This window comes from Thyridium curvatum, assembly GCF_004353045.1.
Source record: "Thyridium curvatum strain D216 chromosome Unknown NODE_45_length_338668_cov_82.209118, whole genome shotgun sequence".
In the NCBI taxonomy this organism is placed as follows: domain Eukaryota; kingdom Fungi; phylum Ascomycota; class Sordariomycetes; order Thyridiales; family Thyridiaceae; genus Thyridium; species Thyridium curvatum.
The window spans coordinates 88,516-113,061 of record NW_022156800.1 but is presented as its reverse complement, the minus strand read 5'-3'; the positions used below and the strand labels follow the sequence as shown (position 1 = coordinate 113,061).

Sequence of the window (24,546 nt, the reverse complement as noted above, 5' to 3'; positions counted from 1 at the left end):
AACCTTGTGATCATGCGTCCGGGAACATGATGTGAACAAGTTCACGTCAAAAACACCGATCACGTTAATGCAGTATCACTAAGTCGATTGTGATCTATGCATCGCTTGACAGAAGTGCGACCTGCAGTGTCTCAACCCCAATCAGGAAAGCGACCGTGGCCCCTGAAACACTGAAACATGCTCGCCGTCCATCTATATACAGTCATACAGCCAGAAAGTCTAAAAGCCACAGAACGCCTTCATTTTCAGCTTCTAGACACCATTATAGCATAACTTCATCCCAACCCAACGCCGGGATGCTTGACTCCCTTTCCACATTTTGGTGATGTCGTGCGACACTTTCGCTACTGTTTGGTTGTTGTAGCATCTGAGATGTGTCACCAGCTCTTATTAGTACAGTCTGCCATGCCCGCTTCGCAGTGCATTGCAGAATCGTTCGTTGATATCGTATTCCTAGTTGCGATTCTCCGTGGTTGGAGAGAAAAAGGACGGAGTAGCATTGCTTCCAATCCACAAGCTGCGAGAGTTTCGAAGGGATTTGTTGCCGTAGTCCCCAGTTCTTAGACCGGCAGCTTGAACTTCTTGCCCTTGAGAACCTTCTGGTAGTAGATCCAGAAGAAGTCGCTGTAGAGGATGGTCTGAATGATACCAGCGACAGCGGCAATCCAGTCAACCTTGTGGTCAACCTCGGTGAAATATCGCCAGAGCCAGTTGGGGATGTAGAGCGCGCGGTAGATGCCCAGTGCGAAGAGGTAGTGGGTGGTGATGGTCTCGGCCTCTCCTGTGCGCTGAAGCATGAAGAGCTGGGGCAGAATAGCGACTGACTCGAGCCAGATGGAGAAGGCCCAGAAGATCTCCCAGAGGTTGTACTTGTAGGGGAGCAGGATGGCGAGAACCGCGGCCCCTCCAAGCAGGTACTGAACTCGGAAAGTGTCAAGGTTTGGGTCGTTGGTGGGCTTGTAAGCTGTGGTCATGAGGTAGATGATGTAGCCCTGCGTGCCGATGAAGAGGATCTTGAAAACCAGGTTGTACAGGCTGGACGTCGAGAAGAGATCTGCGAGGGTAGGGTGCCTGGTTAGCATAATCTCTCAACTGTTAGCAGCGCGTGGAGAATGCCGTACCGAGATATCTGGTGATGTAGACGAGGAAATAGAGAGCTTGGGACTTGAACGAGATGCCGGAACAGCTCTGCAATTCGAGATTAGCAAGGCACCAGGAGAACCGAGAGGATTCTCTCAACTAACGCTCATCTGCGTCATCTTGTGCAAAAGAATCATAATCGACGCCAGATGGGAGAAGTCCCCTGGTAGACAGCTTGTTAGCTTTGAACCTGCAACCAGAGCTCCCCTCCCCAAGGACGTGGCTGGTCACTTACCCAGGACGCGGAAAATGTTCAACATGTTGGCGAGCTGTCCGTTGGATGCGCCGATGTGGGATCAAGGCTCACAGCAGAGAGCTGCCTAGTACCAGCGACGACAATGTGGCTGGCCTCTCAATTGGTGATTTGGTCGCAGATCCGATTGCGCAAGAGGAAATGGTGATTGGGAGTACTCGGGTGTTGAAGCTGGAGACAGAACATGTGGAAGGGCGTTTTTGGTTTGGTTTGGCGAAAGGACACGAACGCGACTTGGCGCTCATTGGCCGGCTTTAGCTTCTGGTGCCGCTACTGTCGCAGTGACGCACATCTCAACTTTGTCTTGCAGCAGCCGGCCAGCGGGACGTTTTGGGTAGTCCAGGCCTCTTTTCAGGTACAGACCCACCCGAGTCCACTGGCACAGCCAATGGCCAGCGCCCCAGTTCTGCCGAAATGAGGCCCTGTACATCCCGTAAAATTAGTAGCGTTTTAGGCGGTCTGGCAGCTAAGAAACAGTGCCAAGGCCCCGTTTTTGGCTACTAACAACACCACCCGCCATTCCAGGCTGCACTCTGTTAGTGCGTGGCTCGGGCAGTGCATGACCAGGCCTTCTGACGTATTACCAAGCTGCCTGACAAAGCAAACGCCCGTCGTCCTCTGTGGCGTGGAAGCTTCGACGACAACGACACCACCGACCGTGACGGTCACGCCGGCCTGCTGAGGCAAACTTCCCTTCTTTTCATATAACGTTTGCCTGATTTGTTATGCCCTACTCTATCTAGATACCATCCATAAAACTCGCCTTCGCTGCACCGCATCAGTCTTGGACGATCTCCAAACCCTCGCAAACACTCCCCCGACCATCACCACCACTCTTCCACCTCCCAGCTCGAGAAAACCGCCTCTCCGACCTTTGCGCGCAAGAGGCGCCCCAGCCTTCTAAACTTGCCTAAGAAACAACATGCAAGACCCTACAGACACACCGCCATCAGAACCCCAGCCTCAATATGACGGCCACCATCCGTCCTCGCCAGACGCAGCGGCGGAGCCCCTCGACCGCCCCATCTCCCTGACCGTCACCCACGCCGGCCAGACCCGCGCCTTCAGCTTCCCCTCCTCCGCCACACTCGAGGACCTGACCCTCGAGTGCGAAGACGCCTGGGGCCCCGAGTACGACTGGTCCTCGCACAAGCTCATCGCCCCTCCCCCGGCGGGGCTCCTCAAGCCCGCCGACCGGCCGGACGAGCCCCTGGCGCCCCTGCTCCTCGGCGGCAAGAAGCTGCGCCTCCTGGCCACGAAGCTCAGGGACGTCGACGCCCTGCGCTCCGCCGCCAGCCTCGCCCGCCGCCGCGACGAGCGCCGGGCCGCCCAGCGCCGCGACGCCCGCAGGCCTCAGCGCTCGGCGCCGCAGACGTCCCGCCAGGACGCGGCCTACACCTTCCTCCAGATCCGGCCGCTGCCAAACCTGCCGAACCCGCAGCGCAGCCGCGCCTTCCTCGAGCGCCTGCGCGACGACCCGGGCATCCGCGCCGCCATGCGCGCGCACCGCTTCGCCGTCGGCCTGCTGACGGAGATGGACCCGCTGTCCTACACGCAGCAGTCGCACGAGGGCACCACGCGCGTCCTGGGCCTGAACCGCAACAAGGGCGAGGTCATCGAGCTGCGCCTGCGCACCGACGCCTACGACGGCTACCGCGACTACCGCACCATCCGCAAGACGCTGTGCCACGAGCTCGCGCACAACGTGCACGGCCCGCACGACCGCGACTTCTGGGACCTGTGCCACGCCATCGAGCGCGAGGTCGACAGGGCCGACTGGAGGCACGGCGGGCGCAGCGTCGGGGACGCCCCCGTGTACGACCCCGAGGGCAGCAGGGACGAGGAGGCCGAGCCGCTGGACCACGGCGGGTGGACGGGCGGCGAGTACGTGCTCGGCGGTGGGCCGTCGTCGTCGTCGTCCGCGTCGTCGAGGGCCGGCGAAGGAGGCGAGCCGCCCCTGAGCAGGAGGGAGATCTTGGCCAAGGCTGCCGAGGAGAGGATACGGAGGATGAACGAGGACAGTCCCAGGAGTAACGGTGGGCGGAGCGAGGGCTCGTCGTCAAAGTAGAGCTGCGTGTCTGTCTCTGTTCTCTGACACTGTATTTGATCTCCAGTCACTACTGGAATGTCGCATGATTGTGTTTTGGCATAGCAGGGGCGTTTGTTTGTCTTTTGTTAATATACCATGGTTAGTTAGTTCAAGGATCAGTGTAACGCGCAAGAACTCGGTTCAAAGTCATCAGTCAACATGAGGAGCATATACCGCAAAAGTACCGGGTGTATATAACAGATTAAACCATATGTAATTGGACCTGGGTATCGTAGGTGCTATGTAATGCTGCAACTGCACACAGACAGAACGCGATTCAAACGCATATCTTGATGCCACAACGGGCAAACAGACGACCTTGTGGGATCGTCGTCGACATGTCCTCCTCCTTTTCCGTCCCTCCAGTTTCCCGTCCAGTTCGAACAGAGGGTAGATGTTATCCGCCCACGGCCTAGCAAAGGCAACCCCCGAGTCCCTATTCTGCGGTTCCGTGAAGATGAAAGCTTCCTCGTGTTTGCCTGCCCGTTATGCGAATGCCGAATGACAAGAATTTTCGAACCCTGAACACCGAACCCAATGCAATGCCGAATCGAGCCCTATGCCTTCCCTCCCGATTATATACAAGTCTCGTTTGCTTGAGCCGTGCAGTCATCGCGTTACCGTTCGAGCTCTCCACAGGAGGTCTAGCTTTAGGACGAAGCTGCTCCAATATAGGTAGTTCGGTGACTGGCGCAATGTCGAAACGCCGGTAGTTGGCGTTGTCAAATACCGGACTCCACCCAACACGAGTTTGCCTCGTTACGGGGCAGTTGTCTTCTCTTTGGCAATAAGCTGACACGGTCGACGAACTGACGGGAATGCCATCAACTGTGTTCACTGGCCCCGAAAAGTCGTAGTATCGCCCATGGCCCTCTCTTCTTACTGCCCCTGTTGATCTTGTTGTCCTTCCGGATGCTGCTCCTGGCCCTCCTGCGGTGGCGGCTCGGGTATTTTGACCCATTCCTTGATATCAGCCTGCCACTGGTGTCTACAAAGAAGTTGTTAGTATCAAGAGATGAACCCCCAGAGACAAGATCGTTCGGCTTACCCTTCCCAGACCGTGGTTACGAGACTCTTGGTCCCATACTCCTCGGTGAGAATGCGGTCAAAGCTGTAGGGGATGGTGGCAGGGACGCCCTCGAACTCGGACTCGCGCATGGGGTAGAGGTCGGTGGTGCGGTAGCGGTGGTAGTTCTTGCAGCTCCACAGGCCCGGGTCGGAGCTCGGGTTGCGCTCGGCCAGGCCCGTGATGTCGACAAACATGCCGTTGCTGACGTCGATCCAGCGGGCGTCGATGACGTTCTGCCCGTCGCCTCGGTCCCTCTCCGCGTGGTGGGGGTTGACGTCGAGCAGATACGTCTTGGTTGCCGTCTCGCCCGTCTCGTCTCGGAAGGTGTACTCGTGCGTCGTCCGGTTGTGGTGCTTGCCCAGGTAGTACAGGGACGCCGTGGACACCTGGACGTCCAGGTCGTAGTCCCAGGGCATGATGCGGCCGTTCCACCACCAGCCCAGCAGGGTGCCGTGCGCCAGCCACGTCTCGACGTTGAGCTTGCGCAGCGTCGTCAGATAGGACCGGATCAGGTGGCGCAGGGCCGGGCGGTGCTCGTCGTAGGGCACCAGGCCTTTGAAGTACCGGATGTCATAGTGGCCGTGCTCGTTGTCTCCTCCCGGCTCGTGGAAGTACTTGGTGTCGACCGAGTCATCTCGCTTCTCTAGATTCGCGACCTGGGCTGGTACGACTCCCGAGACCGCCAGCGAGGCCAAAGGCAGAAGAGAGAGCAAGGTCCGTACGGGCTTCATCGCTTCTTCTGGGGGTTTGATGGAGCTACCGAGACCGCATGGGTGATGGGGCTTTGGCAAACTTCAAGGTGGCGGCGGATGTGACGTCTTTCCAGAACAATGATCGAGTGGATAGCTGGTGGAAGCGATGCGTGTGGTCTACAACCAAGTATCGCTGATCTCGTTGTGCAGGTGAGTGAGTAGTGAATCGTTTGTGCACCCTGCCGCTGACGAAGTCGTGCGAGCCCCTAATCCGGTCGGTTTGATCCTCTAATTCAGATAAAAAGAACGTCCGTCGTTGCCGTGGATGTTTTTGTTTTGCAGATTAAAGTTTCAGTATGCAGGCGTGGAGACGAAACAGATGCAAGGCCGTGATGATGGAATCCCCAACAGATGCCCTGGGATCGAACTGGATGCAATGACTTGGGTATAGTTAAGGACTGTCGGCCGTCAAGACGTCATACACACGCGCGCGCGTATATCACGAAGGTATTTCGTAGCAAAAAAAAAGGAACGGAGCGGGAAAGAAGTGCAGAAGAAGGAAAAGGCGAGCACAGAGATCCGGGGCAGACGGATCTGATATTGAAGCAGGAGGTCACACAAGCACACATTAGAAGGATGCGGGAGAGGAGAGGCAGAGGAGAGGCTTGGAGGTTATAAGTGACAAATAAGGCAGGAAGGGACGTGAGAGATGGGAGGACCGGGGTCGTGAGGAAAGCCAAGACGGCCAAGCGTCCTGATGAGGTACCACGTCGTGTGAGGTGTACATCAGCCCGCTGTACCGCCCCGGGTCTGACCAGTGACTGTAGAGAGAGAGAAACCAGCCCGACTTGGACATGGGGCAAACAGCAGAGAGAGAGAGGGAGAGAGAGAGAAATGGGGGTGCACGATGGGGGTGGATGGGGCTACGTAACGGACCGTCCGCAGATTCCAGTCCCTTCCTACTCCGTACAAGTACTCGGTAGAGGCACAGGCAGTGAGGGATGCTGAGGGATCACTGATGGGATGGCAAATACGGACGAGGTGGACCGGGATGGGCACACACGAATAACACCAGTGACCTCCCTACCGTGTAATACGATCATCGCAATTGGAGCCTTTTGCCAAGGCAAGGGAGATTGTCCGTGTGCCTCAACCACCTACTCCGTACTAGACGCTGGGAGGGAACGGACACCTTGGGATCTTGTCAACATGCCGGAATGGCGGACACGCGACCAGGCCAACCGCCCGCCACACTCCTGCTCAACTCCGTCTGTCCCTCAGGGTTGCCTCTAGCTGCAGTTCTAGGCTTGCGCGTCCACCAGATAAGGTTGTCCAATCTCTGACTACCGGGTGAACCGATCTAACTAGCAAGTTCTTTAGGTAAGGTAGGGGAGGGAAAAAAAAGCAAGACTATTTTCATTGACCGTTTCAGAGGGTGAATTGCCTACTCCGTACAGTAGCGTTGTGCCGTGTACGGGATGCATCCACCCCGTTCCTGATCTTTGGGGAAGACACAGTGACAGGCTGGCAGAGTTGAGATGAGCAAGGCAGGGCTCAAGAGAAGGTCCGCCTTCAAAGATCTTGGCACTCTTGGCAAAGAGGCAGAAACCTTGAATGCGGCAACTTGTCGCATGACGGCAGCTCCACCAGTCCAAACGGATTCACGGCTCAACCGGCGGGATTGTCATGACGGCGGGACGTCAGAATCGGTGGGTGCTGCTGCTGCTCGCTGCAACACCTCTCCACATTATATCCACATTCTTCTTTTCTCGCTTTTTTCGACAACCACAAGGAATCTATCTGTGTGCAGCGTTTGACAACCAAGACACCGCGTTCGACGCAGACCGAGAATCGTTGTGTGAGCTGCCATTCAGTCTCGTTGTGGTCAGAAGAGGACAGGAATGCCAGCCACAACTACAACTAGTATCACCGTTTGATCTGTGGCCCCGAGACCCCTGGTGTCCGACTACCTTACTACTTACATTAGACACGGCACTGGCGGTAACTACTGTCGATAGTGACTTGGTCCGAGGGTACCCATTGAGGCTCATCTGCGTCGTGTGCTTTTCCTTTTTCACCTCCTCTGTTCGGTTACCGAGCTGACGGGAAGCCTCCCCAGCTTCCATTGGCAAGACTGGCAACATTTCCGCCTCATTTCCTCCAAAGGGACGCACACTCGTCAGAAGCCAACGTCACCCCGTCGCACCATTCTTCAGCCCTCATCGCGGGAATGCTAGGGCCAGTCTGTTTTGGGACAGGCAAGGGACGAGTCCGCGGCGCTAGGGCCTGTATCTGGTGATAGACCGCGGCACTTGTCTTCTAAGCGGACAATAAGTTCCTCTGGCCGCTCACGATAGCGCTGGTCTAGACAGGTCTTGGCGCCCATGCTTAACTCTGGATTCGCGTCTCCAGGGCTGTGTCCACGCTAGCAAGCCAAAGAGGGAGGTGCGCTCATCTAGAGAGTGAAACTGTATTCACGAAGAGTCCATCGTAGGGTTGCAAGCTCTAACTACTTGTAGGTATTATAAGTGCAGGGTACTTTACAAGTAGTGGTAGTAGGCTATTCTTGTTCAGACGATCAGTTGGCTCCGACCATCTCTCCGGCTTCACGCTTGCAAGACATCCCACATCCCATCCAGACGGCCAAGGGCAACATAGCCTGCCTATCGCATCCCTTGAAACAACCTAGGCTATCTACCGAGGTGCACGCCTGTAGGCAGTGCCGCGCGGGCGCCGTCTGATGTTACCGATTGCGTTCCCGCCGTCGCCCTTCATCAATGCTTTGCATCCATGTTGCTTTCCAAGGCTGGTGGAACAACAACCTCCCCAAGTTCGGGCTGTCGCTTCCCAAGATCCAGTAAGAGGCCGCTGAACGCGCGTCTTGTAGGCCCGTTCAGGCCTAGCGCCATCGTCAAAGATTGAGCGCCCCGGGGGATGTGCAAGGGGCTGGTCCAAAATTACGCATGACTTTTACCTCCAAAACCATAATTTGACCCCCTGATAAACATACGCACGCACGTGGATGAGAAAAAGCATCACCGCTGTTGCTGTCCCCCCTCCCCGCGTCGCGCTGCGAGAGAATGGGAATCTAGACCGTTCTTCATGGAGGTGGCCTCGATATAGTTAGAGTACAAGGGCAGACGCAGACTCTCAAGTGGCTACTTACCTGGACAGAGTGACCCGTCGCCTCGGTTCCCTGCCGCACGTCACCAGAACCGGACACCCACTCCTGTCTGTGTACATACAAGTTCCGTGTTCCACTTGGTCTCAGACATCATACATCATAGGCATTCTGACCGTTATGTATGTACATACCATATCTCACTTCCCTTTCCGTCTCACAAAGGAGGAGACAACTCCCAGTCCGTCTTGGCTCTGCGCCGCATTCTCTGAAATGACATGGGCCCAGTGTGTCTCATACCCAGTTTGAACACATCCTGCGAACAAGGACAGCGAGCGACACGGATTTAAGACCAGTGTTTGCTGAATCCGAAGATACAAGCAAACAAACTTGGCCCAAAAAAAACCAACAAAAGTACACAACATCCTGCGGGAGGGCATTTGGGCCATCAAATCCGTGCCGAGTTCCGTTTGCTGTCCCCCTCTGACCCCATTGCCAAGACCGTATTCTCTGATATTTTCTGGGGCTCGCTGCCCAGAGGATTACACAGGCGCCCGCAGCTCGTCCAATCTCACGGCCTCGACGGCCAAGGGAGGCGAGAAGCGAACTGCAAGTCTCTCCTGTCAGCTTGGTGACATGTCTTGCATGTTCTTCAATGTCGCGTGTCCACCTGCCTGCTTGTCTTGTGTGTTCTGTTGATGCTGGCGACACTGTCTGTCTCTGTGTCCTGCGGCATGCATTGATACGGACCACCAGGACATCTTATCTCTCTCGGCTATCGCTTCCACAACCGTGCCTAGCCTCTCAAACTTGGACAAAGAGGCGTTCCGGTGCTCCTCTCCTGTGGCGGCGTGGGCTAGATAAGGAACGCTCTGGTCCGTGATAAGGACTCAGACTGGCTACGACATGACGATGGTCGGTGGGATGAGACAAGCCACCAACACGCTTCTCGAGCGTGAGGCGTATGTGTGCGTGCCGTTATCCGTTGACGAACTGGGTACTGGGGAGGGGATGACTACGAACATCGTGCCAGGATCGCTCACGCCAGGCTGACAGCCAACGGTCTACTTAAACCGCTTCGTTCTCCCGTCGCGCATTCGTGATGACACTAAGGAGCGCCCACCTCCCGCGGGCAGACGCCTATCATCCAACGTCTATGCACGCTGTTAGTCGTCTTGGCAGGAAGCTACTACCAAAGCGGAAGCCTTAAGACTCGGGTGTGAGGTTCAAGGTTGGGGGGGATCCAGATTTTGCTTTTGGCTCGAGCTGTCAACAGCGTGAAAGACCAGTGCTTGTTTGGATGGTACGCAAGATTCCCGTGCACCGAAGCAGCCAGCTGCTTTTTCCCTAGAGGGAGAGAGGCTGCGTCGACTCGTTACGCGATATCTAGACCAGATACAGTCTGTCGCAGTGAGCACTCTCTTCTCACGCGTGCTTTGCAGATCTCAGGACCCGACAACGTCCTCGACTGCTCTGTCTTTGTGAGCCCTTGCTCCATGGCTGCACTGCCACGAGCGACCCGTCTGTCGGCCGCCAGTACGAGTGGGAGGGGCGCGGAGAGGCGGTATGGATCTCGAGTCGTTTCTCAGTGCGGAAATCATGCTCCAGCTCTCGTCCATGTAAGGCCCAAGTCGTTCGTCATATGCGGTCACAGCGGCTTAGAATAGTAGATGAGCTAGACAAAACACTGCATTGGTCTGCTAACAACTCTTGAGACATTTAAAAACGAATACGAATGTGTTATTGCTGCCCCGTAAAGTGTAGTTTACAAAGGATACATCAGTTCACTACAGTAGCTTTTTGCGATCTTCACGCGAAGCGGATTTCTAGCAAAGGAAGTCATTGCACCTAATAGAAGCGAGCACTCCTCTCCGCAACATTGAGGAATTAGCTTGGTGAAGGCATGCTGGAATATCGAGTATATTACAATGCCCAATTCATCAACTGTATGTCACATTTAGGCGTGTTGATCTTATTACTATTCTTGTTTGCCAACGATCTCCAACCCAATTCGTGATGTTCAGCCCCTTTTCGCTTGAAACGTGCGATCGACCGGCCCCTACCCACACCCCCTTTCCAAGGTTGTGCGGTGTGAGAACTGAACATGATACTTCTCTACACTGTCATAGACCTCGAGCGAGAGTCTGCTGAGTGTCCATCGTACCAGGGGCCGTTGATGCCGTCGATCAAGAGAATGTCGAGGGATACGGCCAAGTCTGGGCTTTTCTGAACTACAAGCGACGGAGATATCAGAGAACAGTCTCTGAAACAATGGACGCGACAATGACTTGTAATAAACGATGTAGCCATAATTAGTCGATGATTGAGGAGAGCAAGGTATAGCAAGTGTCCTTTGAGCGTGCCTTGAAATGCTCTCTCACCTCCCCTGGAGATCCCGTCAATGAGACCAACTTTGTTCGCCCGATCACCACCAGGAGAAAACCCTGGCATTGGAAGGACGGATATTGAAATCATATCATATGCCTAAAATATTCATATCATCCCCAAGACCAGTCGAGTTTAAGCTGCATGTTTCTTCGCCCAAGAAGAACCGCAATTCAGATATCAGTGCTCGTCTCGTCCCTTCCCGTGAAGACCTTGTACAGCCTCTTGCTCACGGCCTGCCCAATGGACCTGTCCGAGAAGGCCCCGTCCTTGTTGGCGCTCTTGCGGCAGTCCTCCAGCCTCAGCGGCCCGCCCTCCTCCAGGCCCCGGACGAGCTTCGCGACCGAGTCGAACTCGGCGGCGACGCCGTACGCTATCGGCGCCGTCACCCGCACGATCTCCTGCATCATCCGGACGTACGTATCCCTCCTGCCGTCCCCGGTGCGCACCTGGCCCGTCTCCATGCAGAAGGCGGCCGTGTCGTTGAACTGCTCCTTCTGCCGCCGGTAGGGGATGGTCGAGATGTGCTGCGTGAACGTGGTGATCCACTGCGCCGTCTCCACGGACGTGTTGGTGTGGTGGATGAGCACGCCGTGGACGACCTGCAGCTGCAGCAGCGCGTCTTCGACGCTGTCCTCGTCGATGTACTCCTGGGGCTGGTCCTTCTTCCTCCGGCGCGGCGGCTGGGTGCTGGGAGGAGCGGCGGTGGCAGAGTCGTCTCCGTTGCCCCTGACGGCGGACACGAACTGCCGATTCCGTACGTTTCGGTTCTTTCGCATCCACGGAGTGAGCCCCTCAATTAGATAGATGATATCCTGATCTCGGAAGTGGCGCTGCATCCTGAGAACGTGGGCCTCTAGATCTTCTCCGTCGTCGGCGAGAGCGAGCTTAACAAACTCCGCCGCCTGCACGACAACCATTACATGGTTTTCGGGCTGTATGCGCGTCGGAACAGGTTCCCAGTGCCCCAGCTCGTCGTTGAACCTGCTGCTTACTTTCCTCCGCCACTTGATGACATTGTCCAGGGGGGCGGCCCAAGAGTTTGACTGGACCGAGATGTCCCGGAGTAGCTCCTCGGCCTGCAGCTTGACAGTCGGGTTCAGAGTCGAAGATAGATCCACAATCATCTCGGGGCTCGAGACTTTCTTGTCCGTCCGGACCTTGTTGACCTCCGCAAGGGCGGCAGTTCTTTGCTTCTCGCGAGCTTTCTGCTCTTTGGCCAACTCTTTCTCCTTCCTCTTGCGTTCTCTTTCAGCTTCCTTCGCGGCGGCTTGCTCCTGGTTATCCCGCGAGCACTGACTCTTGTTGGTCGGATTCACCGGCTTGGCCGTCAGGGCCTTTCGTGCTGGGACCTCGTCAGTGCGTGCGTTTGCATAGCGCGCCGCGAGGGCCTCAGCCCTGAGCTTGGAAACATCAAGATCACCGAGCTCAGGGAACTCGCTGTCCGAAGAAGCCTTCAACCCGCCGTCATCGTCATCAGAATCACTAAGCTCGATGACCTCGGATCGACTGCGTAGCAAAGTCTTTGAATGTGAAATTTCAATCGGTTTGTCCTTCCGCTCCGCTTCTGGAGCCGAGCTCGATATCGGATCCCATCCCAGGACCTTCCTTGGAGACTTGGTCTTTAGTTGCACAGGGGTACTCTTGAACGGATCAGAGTCCAATGCTGTGTTGGTTTCCGGACCTGCCCTTTGCAGTTCACGGTCGGCGCGTTTTGGGGAGGAAGTGGCAAAGGGATCCTCAACCCGAGGTAAACTTTGCACAGGGCTGCGAGTAGGTGGGCCAATCTCTGGGGAGCTGGTGAACTCGATCGGGTCAGGCCCCAGCTGTGGTAGTCTTTGGCGGTGGAATCGCACGCCAGATGGTTCTGAGGATCCTTTGGTTAACGCAGACGTCCGCAGGACCTCTTCATCTGGCTCCTTTGACACCCTCCGTCTTTTTGGAGAGCGATAGTCGATGTCTAATGAAGCCCCTCCAATCTCACCGGTGGATCTGAAGTCATCAGATGTGAAGTAGAGATCATATGTGGCGTTGGTACCACTCGTTCGTGAACCAGCCAGGGAGATGGGAGGGAGATCTTGGTCATAACCTGGTGGCGCCCACCTATGAGCTGGTTTTGCTTTTGTGAACTCGCGGATATCCGAAGTCAATGATCTTGCAGCTGGGAACGATCTTGTAGGCGAGGCTGTGCCAGATCCAGTCAAGTCGTGAGATGGCGCCGCGGCTGGCGGGCTGGAGAGGAGGTCAATGACTTCCACAGGCATGTTGCGAAGGGGCTAGAAGCAAATGCGTGTTTCTGTAAGCGAAGGGAAAAAGATATGGAGCTACTTTTGAGCCATATCGCAATGATCATTAGACAAACCGGGAGGACTTGGTTGTCATTCCTAGCGTAATGGTCCGCCGTTGGCTTCATCAAATGAATCTATTACGCGTTGGCGCGACCCGCGAGACTGACGCACGGTCACGTGATAGCGCTCGTGACTACCTGGGTACCTAACTTGGGTGAGCGCGATCCAGTCAACGATGTAAGTACAGAGATCGAGCAGAGTAGGAGCAGCCACAGAGCCATGCTTGCCGCGGCGAATGGGAAACCCAAGTCATGCTCGAGTCAATCGACCGAAGCACTCGGAGCATGTCCAGGATCGACAGGGCAAGACCGCAAGACCAAGAGGCGAGGAACAAACAACGAGCCTGCTTTTTCGCGTATGTTTCATCAGCACCCGCGAGATGAGCGATCACTGTCCGATTGAAACATTGGGCCAATCAAAATCGAATCACAGCGATGGCTTGCAGCCCAAGTTGCAGGCTTACAAGGTTGCAGGGTGCTTCTGTGGACAGGGTATGCTGCAAGCCAGAGGGCCATCAATCACAGGTACAATCTGCACCGGACAGGGACAGTCGAGAACACACCGGAAGAGACGGCGCATGCACCAGCAGCAAGCAGAAGATGCCCACAATCGGAGAATAATAAGCTGCGCTAGCTACGACTGCACTATTGTCCACATCTCTCGATTCAATGTGCAGAAAAGCCGCAGTCTGGGGTACATTGCATCAAGTCAAGCCAGCATGTGCGCCGTTCTCCCCCCCCCCTGATTCTCGGTCTAGCGGTTGGTCGTCACTGGGAGTTGTGCCTCCGTTCAATTGGCCACAGTGAGACATGCCATGCGGAACGGGACGGCGTCTGGAATGCTCTGCTTGCACAACGATGCGGGGCCGCGCCGGCCCAGATGCACCGATCAATGTCTGGACGACAATTCGAAGTTTCGAATAAGCCAGAGAGAAGATGCAGGCAGGCATGACTACACCATCTACGGCGAGCATGTTCGGACCTCAGTACTCTCGCCGAAGCATCCATCTCCTCGGCGCTTTGACACGGCTTGTTAGTTGTGCCACCTCACCACTGAATGCCAAGATCTGGCGAATGCAGGATGTGACCGCCTTTATCAACTTCAAGGTCACCCTTTTATCATGGCGTGCATGCGCTTCTGCCTGCAACTCTGGGTTATCATACCACTGAACCAGAGATTGAGACGGAAAGTTCCACGCAGCTACCTGCACTGACCTTGCAAGACAGACAGGGCCTGATGTCTTGGCCAGATTGGCTGTTGAAAGGGTTACCCCTCCTTGGAAGCGAGCACTCGACCACATCGCGAGAGACAATGGTTCGGCAGAAAGCGTAGAATCAAACGGGTTCATGCTCTTCGACGTCGATCTCTGTCGAGATCCTTGTATTATGCGGTGTGAGGCTCTGCTTGCGGCGTCATTCGCGGATTCTAGTAGCTTGATCCTGGTCCGGCATGAGGTTTTCTGCAGCGCAAAACTGTCTTGCTCGATCACGGGAGCCCACGCCTACATTAGAAGTCCGCTTCTTCTCCCAAAGAGGCTATAGTCAGCTCCTCACTATGGCCGTGTCACGCACCAGAGGTGCAGTTACGCTTTTCAATGCCGTGCTTGCATTGCTTCTGTCCCAATCTTTCAGCACGCATATGGTTTCCTGCCACGTCCCGTCCTCGTCCAGTGAACTAAGGAAAACCTGTTTCCTTATCAAGTTGCAGGATTCGAGGTCTCTGGAGAATGCGCAGCGATGGTACTCCACAGCGGCTAGACCATGTGCCTCACCAGGCCTTGAGCTCAGGCCTCTTCCAGTCTGCCTCCAATTTCGCCATCGTTGCCCATTCCCCACCCTGAGATGGGATGATGAGCACCAAAGGAGCGAGCCAAAACCGGAAGACAAACGCAGCGCCCCGCAAAGTGATTTACAAGTGCAAGCAGAAGTGGTTTCGGGGGCGCTGAAACGACGGCGAGAACACGCCTCTTTCCAAGGATTGTGGTCACAGACCACTGGCACATGTCTACGAGTCAGATACCTGGACACACAGCCCTGGATTATGGGCAAACCATGTCCCAAGACGAAGCGTGTGCGCAGTGGCACGGTCTACGTACTCTGTTGACATGGTCACTTACCAGCGTTACATTGGTGCGACGCCACTGTTGTTTCTTCAGTGTGATTAAGGATGATAAGCTGGACAACGCACCAACGGGCTTTGCACATGTTCAACTTCACATACCAAGCCAAAATCACCTGCATTTCTCATTATCGTGGGCGCGTATGGTGTTTTGGCGAGTCGGTGTGGGCGATGTTGATGATTTGAGAGAGGCTGACGAGTTGGTATAGCTACCCCCCTTTTTTTTCCTATCCTTGATTGACGAGACGGGAATGGTCCCAGGTGCTCGGAAATGAGCCGCCAGCCATCCTCGCAAGTGATCGTCCTGACTGGCTCTCGCAGAGCATGCTCTATCCCCTTTTCGACCACTCATTTGGATACTTGCCGTCAGTGCACTAGGATCTTGATCGCTTCATGTACTTGTAGTTATGGATCTATCAGCCTGTGTCGCATTGGGAAGCCAATGGGATGTTTGACGAGACACGTTCTCGTCGAGAAACATGCTCTAGCTACTTGTACTAGCGGGACGCTGATTGTGTGATTCAACACGCAGTAGTTAGATGCTCGCAAGACCTCTGAGGGCGGGGTATCGCGGCAGCGCGATCAGAAAAGTTTGGTACGCCGCTGTCAAAGCGGACGCAAAGGGTTGTTCTTGATGTTTTCTTTTGCTGGTACGCTTGCTGGTAGTGCTGGTCTAGAAGGACGACCCGGGAGGCTAGAGTGAGACATGCCAACACCCACAAACGGCCTGATCGGATGCCCACAAGTCTGAGGCATGTGCATGCCTTGCGTGCTTCAGGAAAGGTCGCAAAACACATGTCACAGGTTCGGACGTTTTTGTCGAGCCCCGGACATTGCGCACCAGCTATCGATTGCATGTACTAGTACTGCCGCATCTTCTTGTGATGAAGACGAGCACGGCGACTGACTGATTCGGCCTAGACGATGAGAATCCTAGCTGCCCCTTTTTGGATTTCTCGCTTGTTGGAAGCTTAATCGCGTGGGTGTGTGCCCCCCAAAGGCGCCATTGCTCACTGCTGCTTCTCAGAGCCGGCTTGTCTCTTCGCAAAAGGGGCCATTCCTTCGGGCCACTCCCGTGTGTGCCGGCCACACACACCACACACTGGCGTTGGCTTCTGGGCTGGCCCTTTTGTCGAGATCTGTACGTAGGTACAAGTCCAAGCAGGTATCATCCACAGCGTGATCAGCGTTGAGAGTACTCAGCCGTTGTAACCTGCCCAAGCCACCCTGTCGTCCCAAAAGCCCCGACACGCTAGGATAGTGTGCAAGGCCGACTTTGACGCCTACCATTGGACTGTGATGCACCTGTGTGGGTGCTCCGTGTCCCTGCATCCGGAGCGCCATGCTGAATGGATGTCTAACAAGCGGTAGTGTACACCACGGTCCAGGTCTCCCCTGATTCTGCTCGAAGCGGACGAATAGAATCTGACCAATCTTCCCTTTTCTGTTTCCCTCGCTTCTCTTACAAGTATATCTCCAGATCACGCCTCTCATCGCCAATCCAGAGGCATGGGCGCTACCTGAGTGATACTGTGAAGGTGTCTCGTCGAAATACCTACAATTTCATCTTTCTGTCCGTAAACGCCCCAGATTTGCGGTGCATCGCTTGGCTTGGCTCCATTCTCTGGTCTCAATCTAACAACCCCCCTAACCTGAGAGCGTGGTTTTCGTTGGTTCTCCACTGGACCGCCCCAGTTCCTCGTGGGACGCGCCGTCTGGCTTGTGCGGACAACCTAGTCTCTTAACGTCCAAGGGGACCCTTTTCATCCGCTAATAAGGCATGGTCGACAGGGTGCCAGGGACCTACTTGTACCTCGTTTTTCTCAAGTCAAGTGCCTGGAGACTCGTTTGAGTTGCATTGACGGATGGTACCAAAAATGGTGTATTATAGGTATGTAGTACTTGTAAGTCTGATTTGTGCTGACGAGGGATACATCGTGCATTCTCTGGACTGTTTTTTTTGGGGGATGAATGCTCTGGGGCGAGAGTGCGAGAGAAGAGTGACCTCTCTCGAGCAGAGTACGTATCTACAGACACACAAACTTGACTTGGCGACCGGCTGTTCCTGGGCTGAGAAGCCCACCTGGTGGTGTACTTGTTGTAAGAGGACAGGACTGCTCGTTTTGAAGGCCCATCACTCCCCTTTCTGGACACACACCAGAATGGGTCGTCGCCGTGAACCCTCGTTGATCCGTCCCTTTTGCCCCTGGTCATCTAAAGTAGCCCTGGAGGTAACTACCAGACCTAATAAGTTAGTGCCCGCAGTGAGGCAGGTACCTGCTCTTCGGCCTTACCTGCCTGCCTGCCTGCCTACTCCGTACCTATGTAGCTAGATGTCGTGCTACTTTTTTTCTTTTCTCATCCGACTCCCCCTACTCCGTACTCCCTCTCGAGCTTGCTTCCTTTCTCGAGGCCGTCGTCCCTTTCATCCATTGCCTGCTTCGTTTTCCTGCTCGGTGGACCCCATCGACGCACTTCGTTCGTTGTTGAAGTTGGTTTCTTGTCTCGTGGGATTTACCTTGCAGAATTAAAGCGCCTGGAATCGGATGCATTGATACTGCCACCGCCCGACGTCTGGGACGCGTTTTTAATTTGCCAATACCCTTGTCGCAACCAAACAAACAGTCGCAAAGGGGTGCTCAGCGCCTGCCTGCACGAAAAAGCCGACAGCACCTTTGCAGAGGCCGAATAAGACTGCGGCTGTGCACTTCGACATTCGTTCTCCACGGTCAGTCGCAGACTGAACCAGATAAAGACCTTGGCCCCCCAGAACGAGTCTTCTGTTCGCAACCGAGGCGGGCGCATCTCTCCCAAGGATCCGGAACGGGAGCCCTACTTACGACAATTGGTACAGGTGGAGGACGATCAACCACTACCGCGGGGCGAAAAATTACGGTTTCAAACATTCCAGCGGCCTTCTAGGGCAGCGCGCGGCCGTTGCCTTCCGTCCCGTCCCATTATCCGAAACAACAGTCAATAGGACGGCAAAATCTGGGCCCTTATAAAGATCGGGACACCCGCAATCAACCGTCGCCCACCATGACGAGCTCGCCGCCAGGATCGCCGGGCCCTCTTCCCCAGCGACCCATGAGCGCCATGGTGCGAGCAGCGCCCCGAAGCAACAGCCGCATGAGCACGAACAGCCGGGCCGGTGGTGGAAGCAGAGCCTCAGACGAAGATGGGAAGACCGCGGTCCGAGTTGGTGAGTTTGAACTTGTCATTTGAACACCGAGCGCGCCGCTACAAGACAAGTCGCGGGAGAAGGAGCGCACATCGACTAACATGCTTTGTCCTAGCCGTGCGAGTCCGGCCCCCTTTAAAGCCCACCGATCCAGGATTCGATCTTATCCCTCAGCGATTTCAGCGATCTATGGTCCAGGTCACCTCAAATACGAACCTCGCTATTGATGCGCCTCAGGGCAAGAAGCTCTTCGTTTTCGACCGCGTGTTTGGTTCCGAGGTGGATCAAGAAGGGATTTGGGAGTACCTGAGCGATTGCGTGAATGCCTTCACGCAAGGATACAATGTCTCTCTCCTGGCTTATGGCCAGTCTGGCGCTGGAAAGTCCTACACCATGGGCACCTCCGGACCCTCCGAGCAGGACGACTTGGATGCAATGGGTGAGTAATCCAGTCTTCTAGGTGCACAAGATCCAGTTGCCAGAGGCTTTTCTCCTTGCGCGCGCAACAAAGACTTGAGTGAAGCTGACCAGATTGTCCCAAATTATAGGCGTCATTCCGCGCGCCGCAACGGCTCTTTTTGAGAAGCTCGAGGGTCCCAAGGCTACCTCGAATAGGAGTTCAATGTCCCACCTGCGCGCACCAAAAGGTTATCAGACTGTGAATCTTTCCAAAGGGGAGAAGAACTGGACGTTGCGTGCCACTTACGTGGAGATCTACAATGAGCAGCTGCGCGATCTGCTCATCCCAGAGAACGTACCTGCGCACGAACGAGGCACCGTGACCATCCGAGAAGATACAAAGGGAAACATCATCCTGACGGGATTGCGACAAGTGGAGGTCAACTCTGTTGATGATCTCATGAAGGCGCTCAACTTTGGTTCGACATTGCGACAGACGGATGCGACAGCTATAAATGCCCGGTCTTCTCGATCGCACGCCGTCTTTAGTCTAAACTTGGTACAGCGGAAGCCCGGCGTGCAGCAGACGAGCAAGGCCGAGAAGCGGTTCTCAGTACCCATCGAAGCCATGACGGGATCAGAAACCTGGGTCACTACGGACAGTAAATTGCACTTTGTCGATTTAGCCGGCAGCGAACGGCTCAAGAACACCGGTGCCCAGGGCGAGAGAGCCAAGGAGGGCATTTCTATCAACGCCGGTCTCGCGGCTCTCGGCAAGGTCATCTCGCAGCTCTCCTCGCGCCAGGCCGGCTCCCACGTTTCTTACCGCGATTCCCGCCTGACGAGGCTGCTCCAGGACTCTCTTGGTGGTAATGCTATAACGTACATGATTGCCTGTGTGACGCCCGCCGAGTTCCATCTAAGCGAGACGCTCAACACGGTGCAATATGCGCAGAGGGCCCGTGCTATCCAGAGCAAGCCGAGAATCCAGCAGGTGGAGGAGGGAGACAAGCAAGCAATTATTGATCGGCTCAAGGCCGAAGTGGCTTTCTTGCGCGAGCAGATCCGGAGCGCGGAGAGGGGCGGGGGCGAACGACGCAACATTTCCACAGGCGAGAGGTCCGAGCGGCAGAACGAGCGGGAGGTCGAGCTGCAGAACCAGCTCCTGGACCAGCAGGAGAATTACACGGCGCTAAGCCAGCGGCACGCCAAACTTATTGCCGAGATGGCTAAGGCCCGGGATAATGAGCAGTCGGAGAACCAGCACAACCTCGAAGGCTCCCTGGGCGACAGCGCAACGGAGCGGTTAAATCGCTCCAACAGCTTCGCCCAAGCCGTTGAACAAGTCGTGCTCGAGTACGAGAAGACTATTCAATCGCTGGAGCAGTCCCTTGCCAGCACTCGCACCACCTTGTCTAACACCGAGACGAACCTGCTGGAGAAGGAGACCAAATGCGCCTACGTCGAGACCATCAACGCCCAGCTCCAGTCCCGTTTGCAGAAGCTGATGGACCGCGAAGCCAGCACGGAGAACTACCTCCACGACTTGGAGTCTAAGCTCGACGGCCACACCTCCGGCGAGGAGAAGAATGCTACCATCATTCTGGAGCTCCGGAAGGAGATTGCCAGGATACGCGAGAATGAGGCGACCTGTGAAGATTACATCTCGACTCTCGAGGAGCGTCTTGCCGAGGCCGATCAAGATGCCGAGTTGATGCAGCGCGAGATCGATCGTCTAGAGCAAGTGATTGAGCGACAGAGGAGCTTGGGTAAACTCGACTCCCTGCTTTACGAGCTTGACCATATCCAACAGGAGACTAAGCCTGAACGCGAGGTCGAGCCCGTCAATGGTATGGGCCATCGCCGCAACGCCAGCCGCAGCATCGCCGAGCACTCTCGCAGCCATAGTCATGTGAGCCACCGTAGTCACCACGAGCCAATCCCCGAGGAGGACGACACCATGGAGCAGGCACATGGCACTACCTCGACTGAGGAGGAAGGTGTCCAGCAGGACGCAAAGCCTGGAACCCCAGACCCGGACGAGGCTAGGTTGAACGCACCCGCCGATGTTGACGAGTACCCCGCCAGTCCCGCGCAATCTAAATACGTCGCGGATAAGCTCGAGAGTGTCACCCGGGAGCTCATTGACCTTCGCGTCGACCACGAGACTACTCTCAACGAGTACGACCTCCTTCATGCCAAGTACGAGGAGGCTCTGCGCACCATGGCTGAGCTGCAGGATGCCATGGACGAGGCGCGACACCCTCGGCGGCCCCGAGATTCGATGCTCTCGGTCACCTCGCCCACCGAAACGACCAGACCCTCGTCTTTTTTGTCGGATACGAAGCCCGGAGAGCAGAAGGACAGGAAGTTTTACTCCTTGTCGCGCTCGCTGTCTTCGGAGCTATCCTCAGCTATGGACTCGCCTACTACTATGGAGCACTCTGATGCCGAGACAACCACTGCCCCGCACAAAGAGCAGGTCGAGGAGGAGCTCGAGGCGCAAGACGAGCAGCAGGTCGATGAGAAAGGCCTCGCCGAGGCGACCGAGCACACTGCGAAGGCCGCAGCCCAGAACAAGGAAGAGGTCCAGGAGCAGGCTAAGGAGCATGGCGAGGCTGAGTCAACCGAGACCGTACATGCTGAGCAGGCACAGGCTAAGGAAGCCTCTCTGTCCGAGGACGCTGACCAGGCTGAACTCGCCTCTGAACTTCTGCGCCTCAAGACTCTGGCTGCTGAGAAAGAGACAGCCGAGAAGGAGCTTGCTGAAAAGTACGCCGAGCTGGAGCAGAAGCACCATCTCACACTCGACATGGTCGAGGAGCTCAAGACGGAGGTTGCCAAGTCGCAGATGGTTGAGGCAACATCGCCAAGAACCTCGACACCCGTCATCCGCCGCAAGTCGAGCCAGAATGTTATGATCATTGACCGAGCGCACCGCTCTTTTGCTTCCCTTCGTAACATTGCCGCAGAGCACTTCGAAGAGCAGCCCGATACTATGGCCAACTTTGAGATCAACCTGAATGCGGCTATGCACGAGCTTCACGTTAGATCTGAGCGAATCCAGGAACTCGAGGCCGGTGTCGCGGCGGCGAAGAAGGAGATGGAGACCAAGATGACAATTATCAACGGCCTCACCAGGGAGCGATCCAGCTTGAAGGCATCTCCTATGGATATCTCTGTCGTCTCGACTCTGAAGGATCAGCTCGAGAAGAACGAGAAGCAGCTCAAAGAGATGCAGGACTCGCACGCTCTGCGCGAGCAAGAACTCGAGGCAGAACTCGAGGCTCTCCGCACCTCACTCGAGGCTGCTGGCTCCACGCAAAAGAAGACCGCCGAGGCTGGAGACGAGGCTCCCGCCGCCCAGGAGAAGTCTTTGGATGACCCGCACGGCGAGAAGATCAAGGAGCTGCAGGCCGAGCTTGCCGATTGGGAGAGCAAGCATCAGACTACCCTGGAGTCGATGCAGGCTAGGGAAGAGCAGATGAAGAAGCAAGTCGAAGAGCTCGAGGCCCAGGTCGCAACGGTGAATGCTCAGCTCGCAGAGGCAAGCCAAGTCGCCGAGAAAGATGAGGAGGCCAAGGCAACCGAGGCCAAGCAGCAAAACATGGTTCACATGCTGCGCAGCGAAATCGACGAATACAAGGCCATCATCAACAGCAATGCAGCCAAGGTCGCCGAGCTTGAAGCTGGCCATGCCGCCGCCAAGTCAGAGCTGGAGGAAGTTACCAAGGCTCGCGATGCGGCGGCATCTGATGTCAACTCTCATAAGGAGCTCGTCAGCCAGCTAGAGCAACAGATCGAGGAGCACGAGCAGGCGCTCAAGGCCCACCAGCAGAGTGTGGAAGAACTGCACAGCAAGCACGCCAGGGAGGTCGAGGAGATCAAGGCATCGACCAAAGAAGAGTACGACGAGCAGCTACAAGTCCTCATGTCTGAGCACGCAGAGAACATAAAGATCCTGGAGAGCGAGCTCACAGAAGCCCGCGAGGACTTGATGAAGGTGGCTACCCAGGTGGCGTTTGCTCTGGGTCTCGAGGTCAGCCTTGAGAAGATTTCTGACCGCATCGACGAGCTCGTCGCCAACCAGAAGGCACTCGGGATCAGCCGACAGAAGAACGCAGAGCTCGAGGAGCACGTGCGTGAACTGTCGGGCATCAATGATAACGTCATGCGCGATCTGGAGTCTGTCAAGAACACGCTGAATGGCATGCTCAACACCGATGGAGAGCTCATGAAGAGCCCCCGTGCTTCGGTCGTCGACCAGCTCACCCTCTTCAAGAGGAAGATGAGCGAGCTTGAGACGAAGAACAAGAAGAACTCTCGCCTTGTCGACGAGCTTGAGGAGCAACTACAGACCAACTACGACCAGGCCCAGATCACCAACAACCGTATCTCCACCATGCAGTCTGAGAGAACTGCGCAGCTTGATGAGGCCAACGCGGCCAGGATCAGGATACAGTCTGAGCTCGATACTATCAAGGAGGAATATGCAGCCCTTCAGGTAAGACACAAGATATCACCACTGAAAACTCGGAAGATCGTACATACTAACAATACTGTAGGCCAAGTACGAAGGCATTATCCCTCACGACGGACCACAGCGGTCCAACTCGGCCAGCTCCCAGCTCCACAAGAGCAACTCGGTCTCTTCCCTCCCTTCGCCACCACCCGCCATCCCCCTACCTCCCCTACCGGGCACGACGTCTCCCACGCCTGGCGCTGTCTCACCAACCGGCATGCGCCCGCCCAGCAAAGACCTGGCAATCTCCCAGATCCACGAGGACCAGGAGGCGCGCATCCGTACCATCGAGAAGCACCTGTCAGCCGAGAAGCAGCTTACGCAGACCCTCGAGGAGGCCCTCACCGACCTCGAGCGCCAGTCCAACAAGGTCAAGGCCGACTGCGACGCCTGGCGCCGGCGCTGTACGGAGCTCGAGGCCGAGCTTAAGCAGCTCAAGGAGAAGCCCGAGCAGGACAACCGCTGGAGCCTGCACCAAGTCGAGGAGGAGCGCAAGAAGCGCCGTGATGCCGAGATCGCGAGAGCGCACCTTGAGGAGCGCATGAACGCCATCAACAAGCAGAAGAAGAAGAAGGGCAGCCTCAACTGCTTCTAGGCGACGGCCGTTGGCGCCGTGGTGTCTGTTCGCTGACCTGGGACTTTTTTCATCTACCCCGGGTCGCGAAACGGACGAGAATGCACTGGGAGGACCTGTTCTGATTTGAGGCTGTCTGATTACATACACTTTATACCCTTTTACGCTCTTGTCACAAAGTTGCTACTCTGCATGACCTGCAAACCTATATGGCGTGGAGTTTATCCTTTTTTACGTTGTTTTTGTTGTTGCTTTTCTGCTTCTGTCTAATTCCAGTTTGAGGTTCTGTCTTTTCTACGATCAAGCCTTTACTTTATGTTTGATGATGATTCTGACCTGACTTTTGCTATCTAACCCCCGCCCAACCTTACCTCTGATTCACGTTTGCACTGCATGATAGAAAAAAACAGCCAAAAGGATTGAAAATGCTCCGACCGATGCTGCATGCGAGCGACGCTCCATTCCCATCACTCTCTTACTGCCCCTAGCTGGGCACACGCTATTTGTATCTCCTACCTCTACTTTTCTTGTGTCTTTTTTTGGAGTGTTTTACTATTTCTGTTGCACATCTTTAACTCCAGAGGGGGCACAGATCGCAATATAGCACTGTGTCTTGCCACACCACGGAGCAATTTTCACGTCTGCACATGCTGTT

General features: G+C 55.6%; 5 protein-coding genes across 5 annotated transcripts; 2 read left to right on the top strand and 3 right to left on the bottom strand.

Annotated features, from left to right (window-relative positions):
• Positions 1 to 560: 560 nt before the first annotated feature.
• On the bottom strand, positions 561 to 1,400 carry E0L32_007380 (uncharacterized protein; the record flags this gene model as incomplete). The annotated part of the gene is made up of 4 exons (XM_031142117.1): positions 561 to 1,054; positions 1,122 to 1,188; positions 1,245 to 1,303; positions 1,376 to 1,400. The coding sequence occupies 4 exons, from the start codon at positions 1,398 to 1,400 to the stop codon at positions 561 to 563; spliced, it is 645 nt and encodes a 214-aa protein (XP_030993593.1).
• A 915-nt stretch (positions 1,401 to 2,315) lies between these two features.
• E0L32_007379 (uncharacterized protein) lies at positions 2,316 to 3,461 on the top strand (the record flags this gene model as incomplete). Its single annotated transcript, XM_031142116.1, has 1 exon — positions 2,316 to 3,461. The coding sequence occupies one exon, from the start codon at positions 2,316 to 2,318 to the stop codon at positions 3,459 to 3,461; it is 1,146 nt and encodes a 381-aa protein (XP_030993592.1).
• Positions 3,462 to 4,361: 900 nt separating this feature from the next.
• E0L32_007378 (uncharacterized protein) lies at positions 4,362 to 5,282 on the bottom strand (the record flags this gene model as incomplete). The annotated part of the gene is made up of 2 exons (XM_031142115.1): positions 4,362 to 4,470; positions 4,531 to 5,282. 2 exons carry the CDS (start codon positions 5,280 to 5,282, stop codon positions 4,362 to 4,364), a joined length of 861 nt encoding a protein of 286 aa, XP_030993591.1.
• Positions 5,283 to 10,922: 5,640 nt separating this feature from the next.
• Positions 10,923 to 13,013, bottom strand: E0L32_007377 (uncharacterized protein; the record flags this gene model as incomplete). The annotated part of the gene is made up of 1 exon (XM_031142114.1): positions 10,923 to 13,013. The coding sequence occupies one exon, from the start codon at positions 13,011 to 13,013 to the stop codon at positions 10,923 to 10,925; it is 2,091 nt and encodes a 696-aa protein (XP_030993590.1).
• A 5,241-nt stretch (positions 13,014 to 18,254) lies between these two features.
• Positions 18,255 to 23,912, top strand: E0L32_007376 (uncharacterized protein; the record flags this gene model as incomplete). The annotated part of the gene is made up of 4 exons (XM_031142113.1): positions 18,255 to 18,417; positions 18,512 to 18,835; positions 18,945 to 23,299; positions 23,361 to 23,912. The coding sequence occupies 4 exons, from the start codon at positions 18,255 to 18,257 to the stop codon at positions 23,910 to 23,912; spliced, it is 5,394 nt and encodes a 1,797-aa protein (XP_030993589.1).
• Positions 23,913 to 24,546: the final 634 nt, after the last annotated feature.